This window comes from Pteropus alecto, unplaced genomic scaffold, assembly GCF_000325575.1.
Source record: "Pteropus alecto unplaced genomic scaffold, ASM32557v1 scaffold75, whole genome shotgun sequence".
Lineage (NCBI taxonomy): Eukaryota > Metazoa > Chordata > Mammalia > Chiroptera > Pteropodidae > Pteropus > Pteropus alecto.
This window is the reverse complement of record NW_006440638.1, coordinates 28,352,885-28,366,988: the sequence shown is the minus strand read 5'-3', so window position 1 is coordinate 28,366,988 and position 14,104 is coordinate 28,352,885. Positions and strand designations below refer to the sequence as shown.

At 42.2% G+C, this 14,104-nt stretch overlaps 1 protein-coding gene across 1 annotated transcript in view; it reads right to left on the bottom strand.

Moving 5' to 3' along the window:
• The window catches only part of LMCD1 (LIM and cysteine rich domains 1), a 57,752-nt gene that overhangs the window by 25,875 nt on the left and 17,773 nt on the right, over window positions 1–14,104 (bottom strand). The window contains exon 2 of the mRNA XM_006917571.2: window positions 3,241–3,329. Within this exon, the coding sequence (XP_006917633.1) occupies window positions 3,241–3,329 (89 nt within the window). The remainder of the gene's footprint in view (window positions 1–3,240; window positions 3,330–14,104) is intronic.

Genomic DNA, 14,104 nt, shown 5'->3' with positions numbered 1-14,104 from the left:
CTGGTACCTGGATTGCAGGACACAGATACACTAGAAAGGTCCTCAATGATGTTAAAATGACCATTTCTGCAATCTGTCATAGGCAACCTGGAAGTTTGGAAAAGACACAGCCTTGGCATCAAATCAAGTCTGAACACTGACAAACCATAGGTCCATGGTCAAGTTTCCTCTGTGTAAAATGAGAAGCTTGGTCTACATCAGGGTTGTAAACCATGGCCCGTAGGCTAAATCCTATTTTTCTATAGCCTGTAAACTATGAATAGTTTTTACATTTTTAAATGGTAAAAAAATTTTGAATTTCCATGTCCTTAAATAAATTAATGCTTTCATGCTACAAAGACCAAGGTGAATAGGTGTGAGAGAGACCATATGGCCTGCAAAGCCTACAATGTTTACTATCTGGCCCTTTATAGAAAGTGGTCTAGTTAATGAGATTTCAAACTCTGCTGTGCACCCAAATCACCTGGAGAGCTGGTAAACTTGGACATGACCCACCCTGGTCCCAGCTAGTCAGATTCCTGTATCCAGAGTGGGATACAGGCATGGGACTTGTGATGCTGGTCCTGAGGTGATTCTGATGCATTCCAAATTACTAGTTGGTCCCTTTCAGGAATTTAAGCAACTCAGGTTGACTTTCTCTACATTGTTCCTTGAAAAACACAGGAAGTCCAGCTATTATATTACTGCAGAATTATTTATGAGGATCTCCTGTCCTGGTGAGAAGAGGCAGAATTAAATTGTAATTCCTGGGGCAGCTGCTAAAGCTGACCTGGAGATAGGACCTCATGAGAAGGGGTGCCACCATGAGGATAATGGGGAGTCTATTAACAGCAACTCCTGAAGAATGCAAAATTTTGTGATTTGAAGAGCTAGTGGTTTCTCTTCCATTTTTCATATTACGTCCTGTTTTCCTCAAATCAGAGTTTTTTTCTCTACCCACTGAAGTCAGTGTACATTGAAAAAATAAAGCTAATTAGAATAACAATAATATTTAAAACAATCTCTGCATGCAAGGAAGAGATCTTATGTTGGGTTCTGAAATACCTGGAGTGCTGAAGGTGTGTTTTCTTTTGTCCTGAAGGGAAATTCAGCATCCTGTGAAGTTGACCAGATGCTCAGGAAACCTGGCATGGCCATTTGGAAAGAGGGATGGTAGAGGCTGCTGGGGGAACTCCCCCTTATGATTTTATAACATGTTTGTTCTGAAAGTCTGCTCTTGTATCCTCTTCTCTAAGTAATTCTACTATTCTATGCTATTAATACTAATTCCATTCTAATTATACTGACCATATGAATCATTCGATTGCAAACGATTTGCCTGAAACTATGGAAAACTATGGTAAAGCTGGAAGGGGATCCTAGAGCACATCAGGTTCAATGTCTCTATTTTTCAGATGAGAAATTGGAAACTTAGAGAAGGGAAGTGTCTTGTTCAAGCAGAGTCAGCAAGAGAATTCTGTCCTGTGATTATTAGTTGAGGGCCTTTCCCACAAAACCAGGCTGGCTGACACTTTGATCATTTAAATATCTTTCAAACTATTGAAAGTATGAGAACTGGAGCATAAAAATGGTTTGACATGGTTTCCTCCCTAAGGGTCTGGGACCTCACTGCTCCAATATGGCTTGAATTTAGGTCCCCGTTAAGGTTGTTCAAATCAAAGATGACATTTGATATGTAGGATGTACAAGCTGCAATCTATATTTCTCAAGGATAAATTTACTTGATGTTCAAATAATTTGACAGATGATGAGGAAATGTAGGGATTAAAACAATGCTGAGCCATGAGGAACAGGGTCCAGAATTGCCCTCCTCCCATAAACAACTAGAAAACCAGACGAAATATATTAAATGACCATTCTCAGATGTCAGGCAATAGGAAGCATGAGACCGTGATTTGTGAGGGAAACGTTATTAAACTGACTTGGTGTAGGCATTTAGGGAACATTAATCCCCTGCCCCAGGAACTCTAAAAGGAGGCCTCCTAAGCTGTCTTAAGGATCCTAAACTGATGAGGAGCCAACATTGTTCTATGACACCCTGATGTGGCTTTAGGACCAATGGGGTGACATGAGAGGAAAGCTGACTCTCCCCTAGGCCAGAAAGAGCTCAAGAGGCCAAAATAGATGCACTGTGGGGGTGGGGGTGTGGGTGAGGGTTCCCCCTCTTAGGAGTGTTTTAACCGAGGGAGAAATTTATGCAGGGGAAAGGTCCTTGCATCCAGAAGACCAAGTGAACGCCTCTGAGGTGAGGACTGTCAGGGAATGGACTCAAGGGACAGTCTTGTGCTTTGAAAGCTCATGGCACACAGTATTTCAGAATGGTTGCAGGCATAGGATGAGGTTTCTTACAGACCCGAGTTTGAATCCTGCTAGTTAGTAGCCATCTCCTCATTACTCATTCTTAGTTTTCTGATCTGCAAAATGGAGATACTAATATCTACTGTTTTGGGTTATTTCAACTTTTAAAAACAAAATATTTGGCTCAGTTCAACAAATATTTTTATAACTGCAGTGTCACAGTAGAAGTCAACATTTCTGAGACAAACACCTTTCAAGTTTTGCTCTTCACTGAGTGCCCAAGGCAATGCTCTGGCAGGGAAGAAAAAGCTCCTTTTTTACTATCATGGCCTACAGAGCTTAGCCTCTCTCTCACAGGCCTGAACAACCCTTGGGTTGCCATCCCCATAGATGCTGAAGTGAATAGTGCTGGGAGTTGTGAAGTGTGGCAGCCCTACCTCGTTTTTGGAGCCCTCAATAAAAAAAAAAAAAATCCACCTGGATCTTATGACCCTCCCACTTGGACATGAATACTGGATCCTGGTTTTTAAGTACTATGGACACAATGACTTACAGATCAAAACTCACCAATGGGCATGATAGATAGTGCAGTGGGAGGAGAGCAACCCCATGCACCAAATCCCAGGACAGCCAGTTCTACCGAGAGTGGACCCGGCAGCAACTAACAACTGTCCATACTGTCTCAGTGCAGTTCTTGCTGGGCTGAGCCTGGCAGCCTCCACCTTGAAATGGTTTATGGAGCGCTAACTTTCTCCTTCATCTTGGCTCCCAAGGGCTTTTCTGGCATTTCTGAGTTAGACCAATCAGAAGTGCTTTTGCTCCAGAGCCACCCCTTCCCACGATGTGCATCCTAAGCAGTCCCAGCAGAGAATGACCAAGGTTCCTTGAAAGGACAGCTAAGAAGTGAAAGCAGGCAGAGCCTCCTCTGACAAACTCTGTTACCTCCACGAATGTGGCTCGAAGCCCGAACACGTCCCCTTGCATCTCAAACAAGGCACACCTCTTGCTGACTGCTGCTGGCCCAAGGACATCTGGAAAAGGAGCAGAAAAGAGGGTGTTTTCCTTCTAAATGTCTTAGACTGGGGATGTTTGACCTCTGAAAATCTTGGCATGCCAGCAAAGGGATTGCGTAGGGTTCAAAGGGCTTGAGATGAATAAGCCATTACTAACTATTTACCAGGAGCACTACTGCTTATCGCTGCTTACTGTTTACCAGATGATCAGCTGAAAAAGTGGCCAGAGGGCAGGCAAGGGTGAGGTCCTTCCCAATAAAAATGCAATGGGGGCTCATTCTCAGGCTCCCAAGCTGTCGTCAGATATTAAGGCTGCTGTGAAGGATCATCTGTTCCTTCCCCACCCTACCCACTCCCCTGATCCACTTGTCACTGGAATGGAATCCTTCAGTGAGTATCTCCTCTCCTTCATTTACTTGTAAGTTATTGATAGGGTGTGATTAAACCAAAGTGCAAACAAATGTTGATGCTGCCAAATGTTTATATCTCAAAGCATAACTTAAATATCTTGCTAAAACATGGAAAATCAGGAGTATTCGAAGCTGGTCATCCTTTGGAAGGAGACCAATGCACGAGTCAGGTTTTATTACTTGTTACCAGCCAAAGGTAACAAAAGAGCAATGGCTGCTTCTGCTGCTATGTTTAGACCCAAATGGCTCTCAAGTGGGGTCTTCAAATGAGCAGCATTATCGAAATCTTGCCAGAAATGTAGACCCTCAGGCCCCACCCAGCCCTCTTAAATCAGAATTTGCACTCAGCAAAATTCAGAAGACTTGTATTACATTAAAATCGGAGAAGCAGTGGGTTAATATACAGATCTGCTGGCTAAGAAACTTCTGACTTCCATTGGGAGTCAGGTGCTGTGTGGACGACTTGGCATAGGTGTGTACATGTCTTATGATTTTATCAAAAGCAAAGCTCCGTCAATTAGTAAGATAAAAAGATAAGCTCCTCATTTAACAATCTATTGATCCATTTAACCATTTCTTTAGCATCCACTGTGTGCCAAGTATAGGGATACATCATAAGACTCAGGTGTGCTCTAGAGGAAGTTACAGTCTAGGGGGAGATAGGGAGTGAAAATCATACTTATGACCTGCTCCTGGAAGGGGTAGGTTTGAGGCAAGAAGTTGTCTGATGTATAGTAGAAAGGCATGGACTTTGGAGCCTGAGAGACACGGATTCCAAAACCCAACTTCAAAACTTAACAGTCATATTGAGCTTGACTAACTGAGCCTCAGTTTTCTTACCTGTGATATGGGTACAGAGATAATCTATGTAAAGTGCTTGACTGCATTAGGCACTAATAATGGTGCTGCTTTTATTTTCACACAGACTTTAGGAACACAGAGTAAGGTGTCAATAAACTCATATGGGAAATCCAGGGAGTCTTCTTAGAGGACATGACTCTGGGTCAGGGCTATATGTAAAATGAGCTAGCAGAAAAAGAGAGGGGGATTCCTGGCAGAAAGAAGAGAATGTGCGAGGGCAAAAAGGTACAAAAAGGTTTGATGGGGAAGGTGTCAAAATCTGAGTATGCTCTTTGGGACATGTCAGCTCTCTTCATTCTAACACACATTCACAGCCTTGAAGAGTAAGAGCCATGTTGCACATATTTGAAGGGAAGCATGTTCACATTTGTGCCTGTTCAGTATTAGATTCATATTAAAACTGAAAAACAAGATGATGTTCACAACCAACTCATCATCCTAAGCTGGGAACTTTCATTCATGGGCAGAACTTTGCTCCCTAAACCCACTGGTGTATGAAACCATGCAAACATCCGCCTCTTGTTCTTGACACCTTGGATTCTACTAGTTGAAATACAGTGATCCTTTCACACTTAATATTTGAGTGATCCAAAGGTTACTTTGGGAGGTACACAATTAATGAATAAGGCTTCATCGTTGGATTGTTTTAAATAGACCCAGAGGCAGTGAGCCTGGACACAGAAGAGCTGTATGAAAGCATTTTGTAAGTGCCCAAGCACCCTGCATGCTTAAGCATTATTGTTCTTCTAAGGCGTGGCTCATTTAATAGTCATCCTACAAGGGGATTAGTCCTGATGCTTGGCCAGGAGCACTGAGCTGCTGGCTCAGGGTTTGATTTAGAAGTAGTGATGTCAGACAGTATAGCACAGCACAGCACTGGTCTGCAGGGTGGAGGTGGGGCTGGCCCTACAGTGCCCACTCTGACATTTATTAGCTGGGCAGCTAGAGGCAACTCATTTCCTCACTCATCTTAAGTTGCTCCTCTGTAAAACGAGAAAACTGGGTTAAGATTGCCTGAATCTTGTTCTGAAGAATCCTCGTTCTGTGAGAGGTTACAAAAGGGTGCATGGCTATGGGAGGGAAGGATCATGTGATCAAACAAAAATAGAGGGCACTGGATGCAAAAGGGCTTCCAGAGCATTTGAAACGCTAGCCTATGGTGGAAGCAAGAGCGGTAAAGAGCAGGCAGCTATTTGTGTTAAGAGGTCCAGGCTTTGGGGTCAGATGGTCAGGGGTTCAGTCCCAATTTTTGTACCTTTCTCCTGTTGAACTTAGGCAAGTGAATGGACTTGCGGAGTCTCACTTTAATCGTCTGTGTCATGAGGATCATAAGAATCAATCTGCCTCATGGAGTTACTGTGAGGGTTTAATAGGTTCCTGCATGGAAAGGGCTCAGTCTGCACTTGTTATGTACTGAATGTTCATTTACGTCATTATTTCCTGTGTAAACAGTATGAGAGACCCTGAATCAATTTTTTTTCCCAACTTCAGAATTCTAAGGAACTTCAGAACTACTTTACTAATTGTACACCCCACATACTTTCTTACTCTCTGTTTAATGTATGTAAGTGTTGCCTCTCTAACTAGGTGTAAGAAGCAGAGTTGGCCCTAGTCTCCAGCCTGCTAGTGGGACACTTTCCACTGTGACAGAAGTCTGTGGGAGAGAGGAAAAAAAGGCCTTGTGAGAAAGAAATAGACTTGGGCCATCAGGCTACACTTGCAGCCAGTTTCCTGGCAGACTGTTTAACACAATAAATAGCCATTGGTCCACTGCATACCATTCATCCAGGAGTCAGCCAGATCCAGCTATCTCCAACATAGAAAATGACGATCGTGTTTATCGAGGAGGGGTAAACATCAACCAGAAATAGTGTTTCAAGAGAGATTCTGGCTTATAAACAGTGGGTTTCTCTGATGTGGACTTCGTCTCAGATGAAAGATGGCACAGTGGCTCACGGTAGCTGAGAAGAGCTTAAAAGGACCTGTCACTTAAAAAAATGGACTCTTGGAATGTAGCATCTATTTTTTTTTTTTAGAGAAGGATAAAATGTTTTGACAATTTTCTTTGGCTCAGAATAGTAGGATGTGGTTCATCTGATGTTGTGGAACTGAATCGTGTCAGAGATGTAAAAGGACTTAGATCAGACCAGGGGTGACCTGGGGATTCAAGGGGTGCCCTGGGGATTCAAGGGGTAGGGGCCACAGGAGACTCCTCCCTCTTCTGAGCATTTATCTTCAGGTGATCCCTAAGGGAAATCTTACGGGGGGCGGGGGGGCGAGAATCTCACCAAGAACAATGTAGGACTGTGATGAAGGGAAACCCCAAAAGGGAAGTACAATATGTAATTTAGGGGTGAGCATGGGACCTGGAATTAGAGATGGGAGTTCGCCCAGCTCAGATTCTCTCTTCTTGTGCGACTCGGCCGCCTCTGAAAAACGAGGTTTCCCTGCTCTTTTTGCCCCAATAAGGCTGTTGTAAGTGTCGTGTAAGATTAAAAGGTTGTTGGTAAATTGAAATAAGTATTTACCATTGTTAAAAAATTATCTAAAACTTGAACATAAGGCAGAAAGATGTGTGGCACATCCCGTCAATGTCACATGGTGGCAAATATGGCATTACCCCCTGTCCCCAACACCCTCAAGGATTATCTAGAGAAATCCATTTTGCTCTACTCTAAGACTTTGTGTTACATGTAAGCTTGTAGATACGATACAAACAGAGATAAATGCAAATAATTTTTGTCCTTTTGAAAAAGATAATCCTAAAGGTTATGGTTTACTGTCCTGTAGGACATTAGCTAGTTATGTGCCTAACCCATCTGTCTTGTCCTAACATTAAATTGACTATAAATAACTACACCTCCTCAAAAGCTTTTTGGACTGGTCCAAATCTCTTACTGATTCTTTCATTAATTAATGAGTTGACTAAAATCTTTGCTAAATTTCATTTTATATTTGCACAAGATTTGTGATTTTATCTCTTTAAAAATTATGTCTAACACAATCACATGCCCTCTTGGGTTTGCTTTCTGATCTGAGGTGTTCTGAATTGAAACTAAATTCTATCGAGGCAACTTCTCTGACTTGTCTTTTATAGATAAGCTCCAAAAGCATATGTGTTAATAAGGATAATTAGTCAACATGCTTTGTTACTTAAAAACAAACCTTCCCCTAAGGGGTCCCAGAAAGGATGGCAGAGGGAAGATGGAGATGTTGGAGTGAGGCAAAGTTATGGGAAGGTCCAGAAAAGAACTGAAATCATACACAGAAAAATGATCCCGGCACTACCCTACTACCATCAATAACTCCAAAATAACAGCTTGACAGTCCATGGAGTGATTTTACTTACTTGAGCATTCTCTTCCTTAACAATTATGACAACCTGTGAGGTATGATCATTATTCCTAGTCATCAGTGATGCATGAGAGAAGTAACTGGTCTATTCAGAATGCTCTGGACTGGAGCACCTCTGAGTGATGGGTCCTTCTAAGTCTATATTCACCTGTGCTGGCCTGTAAGCAAAAATGTTTCATCTTTCCTAATGTTTATGACTGTAGCTCACGTTTATTGAGTATGCCTTACATATTGGGCAAATACCAAGCATTTTCATACTATTTAACTTAAGCTTCTTCACGAACTTATGAGAGAGGTATTTTTAGTAACTTCATTTTCAGATAAGGAAACAGGCTCAAAGAGGTTAAGATCCAATAGCTCGTAAGTGGTAGAGCCAGGAAGTGAAGCCAGGCAGGTCTTACTTCAGATCTATGCTCTCGTCTGCTCTCCTATGGCACTTTCTACCAAGCACTTTACAGTTTACAAAGTATATTCATATCAGCTCCAAGCTGTAAATATATTGTATTTGGCTCATGAGAAAAGCAAGCTCATAGGACTGATGAGACTTGCTGCTCAGGACATGATTCACACTCATTCTTTGGAATACAGATCCTGTGACTTCTTACCACACCAGGAGTCTCCAGACCCCAGACAACCTCCTACGAGTCTGGTCTTGATTCTGGGCATTAGGCCAGTTGGGTCCAAAGGGAATGGATAGTGTTGTCTGCAGGGGTGGGGAGTCCTAGAAGTGTTAGGGTTGGGGTCAGTAGGACAAGGTCATGGTGACCTTGGTCCCAGGATTTCTACCATCCAACCCTGTTCTGCACTAAGTGTACACATTCAAGGCAATGAAACAGGCCGCAAGGGCAGTTGGAGAGGTGGTAGCCAGAGGAGAAAGTGAATCAGGACCATAGGCGGTGCTGTGGGAGAAAAGCGCCAAAGCACTAGCTTTGCTCAGTTTACCTGCCCCGCTCTGGAAGCCCGGAATGACTGCAGGTAATTCATGCTTAGTACCAGCCCAGGAGGCTGGAGTTTGCACTGTGACCCAAGTTGTGAAGATGGTTGGATCTGTTTTCTAGAATTGTTATCACTTAAAAAAAAAATAAAAATAAAAACCAAAAACACAAAACAAAATAACCAACTTGTTGGTCATTTCTGGGTTTATTCCTAACTCCTTTTTTAAAAAAAGTTTTAAACAAGACTTTATTATTTTATTATTATTTTATATTAGTTTTAGGTATATAGTACAATGGTTAGATATTTATATAATTTTAAAAGTAATCCCCTTGACTAATCTAGAACCCACCTGGCACTATACATAGTTACTACCATATTATTTTATATTTCCATGACTATTTCATAACTGCAAATTTGTACTTCTTAATTCTTTCACCTTTTCACCTGTCCTCTAACTGCACTTCTGTCTGGCAACCATCAGCTTGTTCCCTGCATGGAAGAGTCTGTTTCTGTTTTGTTTGTTGGTTTATTTCATTCTTTAGATTCTACATATAAGTGAGATCATATGGTATTTGTCTTTCTCTGTCTGACTTATTTCACTTAGCATAATGTACTCTAGGTTCATCCATGTTATTGCAAATGGTAAGATTTCATTTTTTTTTTTATGACTGAGTAATATTCCATTGTATATATATGTACCACTTCTTTATTCAATTGTATTGATAGGCACTTAGGTGACTTCTATATGTTGGCTATTGAAAATAGTGCTGCACTGAACACAGGGGTGCATTATATCTTTTCGAATTAGTGTTTCGGATTTCTTCAGAAAACACCCCATCAGAATGGCAAAAAAGAAAAAAAGATATTTAAATAAGGATAGTTTGGTTGGGTTCAGTAGGACAAGGTCATGGTGACCTTGGTCCCAGGATTTCTACCATCCAACCCTGTTCTGCACTAAGTGTACACATTCAAGGCAATGAAACAGGCCGCAAGGGCAGTTGGAGAGGTGGTAGCCAGAGGAGAAAGTGAATCAGGACCATAGGCGGTGCTGTGGGAGAAAAGCGCCAAAGCACTAGCTTTGCTCAGTTTACCTGCCCCGCTCTGGAAGCCCGGAATGACTGCAGGTAATTCATGCTTAGTACCAGCCCAGGAGGCTGGAGTTTGCACTGTGACCCAAGTTGTGAAGATGGTTGGATCTGTTTTCTAGAATTGTTATCACTTAAAAAAAAAATAAAAATAAAAACCAAAAACACAAAACAAAATAACCAACTTGTTGGTCATTTCTGGGTTTATTCCTAACTCCTTTTTTAAAAAAAGTTTTAAACAAGACTTTATTATTTTATTATTATTTTATATTAGTTTTAGGTATATAGTACAATGGTTAGACATTTATATAATGTATGAAGTGATCTCCCCGATTACTCTAGCACCCACTTGGTACCACACTAACTCTTAATAGCTGATTTATATTGAGGGTACTAGCACCCACCTTGTTTTGAAATTATGCTGAACTACTTTTAAAAGACTAAGGGTTGTTGGGTGTTAGATGTCATGGGCTCCCATGATGTGGCCCACCTCACCTGTTCGAATTTATCGATTTCTACTTCCATACCATCTACTGTTTCTATCCAGATTCTCTTTTCAATCGCCTGAGCCTCCTGTAGTTCTCCTAAATACACACTCATGTCATGGTCATCTAATCTTCAAAGAAGCTTCAACCCACCTACCCTTTAGGGATCAGTTTAAGTCCCATCTTTTCCACAATAAAAAGAATTAATAGCAGCTGTTAACAAGTGCTAGGTTTTGCAGTTTTCCAGTCATGGTGCTAAGCCCGAGCTCCCGCAAATCTTACAACACCTATATGAGATAGGTTATCTTGCAGTGATTCTCAAGGTTTGGTCTCCAAATAGTGCCTGGGGACATGCCTTGCCAATCCTCAGTACTAACCGCAGAGCTGCTAATCAGGCATGATGCTGGTGAGGCCCAGCCTTGTTGTTCAAGTCCTCCAAGTAATTTGGATGCGCAGCTGTCTGAGAACCACTAAAAACTTTGCTGGTATCCCCAGGTTGCTTATCTTTGCTTGCCTGAGACTGATTCAGGGCCTGGATGAGACACTTACAGTGCCACAACCAGGAAAGCTCCATGCAAACCAGGAGGAGTTGGGCTCCTTCGTTAAGGGGATTCAACAAGGTCAAATTAAAGTACTAGAGCTTGGATTTGAACTCAGGTCTCTCTAAATTCTGAATCTCCATTTTAATTTAACCAATGAACTGCAAGTGAAGCCAAGAAGCCTTTTCCAGGTGTTTTGTGCCCTTCCACTTAACTTCTCAAATAGCTCACAGAAATGTAGAATTACAAATGCAATCAGTGCCAGGAAACTGGGACCTAGCTGACATGCAGATTCTGGTCTAGTAAATCTGGGATAAGCCGATGCTGCTGGTCCGGGGACCACACTTTTGAGTAATGAGGAGCTACATCAGTGGCTCTCGGACTTGTTTGCACATTAGTCATCTAAAGATCTTATAACTCTTCCATAGCCCAGGCTGCATCCCAGACCAATTTAGCCACAATCTCTGGGGACAGGTAATAGGCTACAGTCATTTTTGGAAGTTCCCCAGGGGATTCCGATGTGCAGACAAGTTTGGGAACAACCGGGCTGCATCGTTGTACCCTCAGCTGCTCCAACTTGGATTTTAACATCTTTAACATTATTGGCTTAACATCTCCCCCTACCATACTCAATTTGTAGACCACCATTCCTATGTAGTGCGTTTTTATGGCACATCTGACTTTTGTTATTGTCATTTCATTTGGTCCCATCTATCCTGGCACAAGCCTGCCTCACAGGCTTTCCTGTCAATATGGTAATTCTCTTAACAGCCAGACAGAGGGGAAACTACACCCTTCCTTTTCCTCTAAATTTCATTGGCTGGCTGACTCTCCATGGGGGCTCTCTTGAATACTGAGACCCTCTGCTAGGCCTGAGGTCAGGGGTGGTCCTCCCCACCCTCCGGGGCTACAGGGGGAACTGAGAGATCCTACCAGATGGAGAAGCCCAAACTGGCAACACCTAAGGCCCAAATGGTGACAAGCTACATCAGGGAGAGCTGGTTTTTCTTTGTTTCCTTAAGAAGTATGATCCTTTTGGGGAGTGGCCTGGCTGAGAGGTATAAGGGGGTTTTATACTTCACTTTCCCACTCAAGAACCCCAGGATCTTCACAGTGGTCTGGACTTCTTCCACTTTTTGACACTCCCCAACGACTAGAAACACGAGTTGCCAAAAAAGGGTTACAAAACTTTAATAGAGTAATGAAACCAATTACTCACCAGTACAATAACTGTCTGCCCATAACTTCGAAACTCTATTTGCTGCCCATTCCTGACCATAAACCCTCCCTGTGACATGTCCTGTCACCCATCAGAGGGAAGGCTGGAGCCTGGAAACCCAGGGATGCTAGGGGAAGGCTAACAAGTCTTTTCCAGTCTGTTTGCTTTTACATTAGGATAACTTTTGGCACGCTATTCCATAATATATATTTTTTTCTGTTTTAATGTAAAATAAATGCTCCCCACCTTTCCCCCTTCAGTCTTAAGCAGAACAGTTGCTGTATTTGTCCTCTACCTGGGAGGCCTCAAGCTAGGGCTGCAGGTCATTGCTAAAAGAACTGTTTCCCTAAATATGAGATGAAAAAAATGAGACTTGTAGCCCAGATCATGGAGAGATCTATTTTTTATCCCATCCAGCCTTAAGATGACTGGCTTAGAACATGGTAGCAACAGGCAGAAGAGTGTGCAGAACTGGCTGCTGGCGGTCTTTCCCTCTGTTTGAATTTCCATTCGGCACCATCCCTCCTGAACTCTGATGATATGCAAACCAGCCATGGAAATAACTTTGAATGAACCTCCTAAAACCACAGCGACTCTCACACAGTCAGCAACAAAGTCCTCATCTACATTAGAGGTGATATCTGGGGACAGAAATGTTCTTCAGGGAACTGTGTGTGTGAGTGTGTGTGTGTGTGTGTGTGTGTGGCTGTGTGTCCAAATCTATCCTTCTCCCCCAAGGCTGCCCCCTGGCCATTTCTACTCTTCTGTCTGGATAAGCACAAATGTGAAGAAATCTCTTCAACTTAGATACCTTTTTCCTGAATTAGGTAATGAGGATAAAAATGAACAGACTAAAATTGAGATTAGCCCAACTGATCTAGTACTTAGACTTCAATGGATGGAAAACTTTTTATTTTTCTTCCTTTTTTTAAAAGACCAATCCTATTTAAAGCAACAGAATAGAAAAACATTTGGTGGGTGATGAGCTAATTGAAGAAGTGCTTGAGTCGTCAGTATTTCATGGTACAGATTCAATTATTTTCCTATTAAATGGTTCGTGTGTGTTAAATTTATTGCACAGACTGGCTGGGGTAGAAAGAGTTAGTCTGATGGATTTAGCTGATGATGTTAGGAGTGTTTGATGTCTCAAATAAAGTTTTAAACAAATGTCCAACAAAAGGGTACTTTTTACTCTCTATAAGAAATGATGTTTTGTTTTTGTCTGTGAAGATAGTTTGTCCAGGTTCAAGTCTAGGAGAATTAGGTTTGGGGCAAAATATACCACGTTCTCCTTACTGACCTCCCTCTCTCAACATGTCATGTTTAACACATAAAATTTAAGTGCAAATCAGGGTGGCCAGGAAGGAGCACTGAATTCACAGAAGTCTGACATGCTGCTCTAGAGTGTGTGAAAGGTTAGCAGGATACGTGGTGTTTTCCGACCCTTTGGGGGTGGTAAAAGGGACCTGCTGTTCCAGGGGTTCCCAGAGTGGGTCCTAATCATCTGTTCAGGCTCCTTGATGAACATGCCCCAAGGGGAGGTTCTGGAAACCACCATCCAATTCCTCCTATCACTTTCTCAGGGAGGTCCTTGATTTTCCCAGACCAGGTATCTCCTCTCGTTCCACCATAAGCTCCTAACCACCATGTACGACCCTTTCTGGAATATTTCTATAGTTGTAATCACTTGTTTGGTTCTGTCTTCCCCTCCAGGGGAGGAAATTATGAGATATCCCCAAGGTTCACATCATGTGTAAACAAAAAGGGTTAATCTGGCTATGAAGACCAAGTAGAAAAACAAATCCACATGTGGAAAAGGAAATACAAAGTGAAAGCTTTCTCTGTTTAAGACCTTGCTTTTGCCTTCTCCTCCCCTCCACTCCCCCTCTGGTAAGCCAAACTTC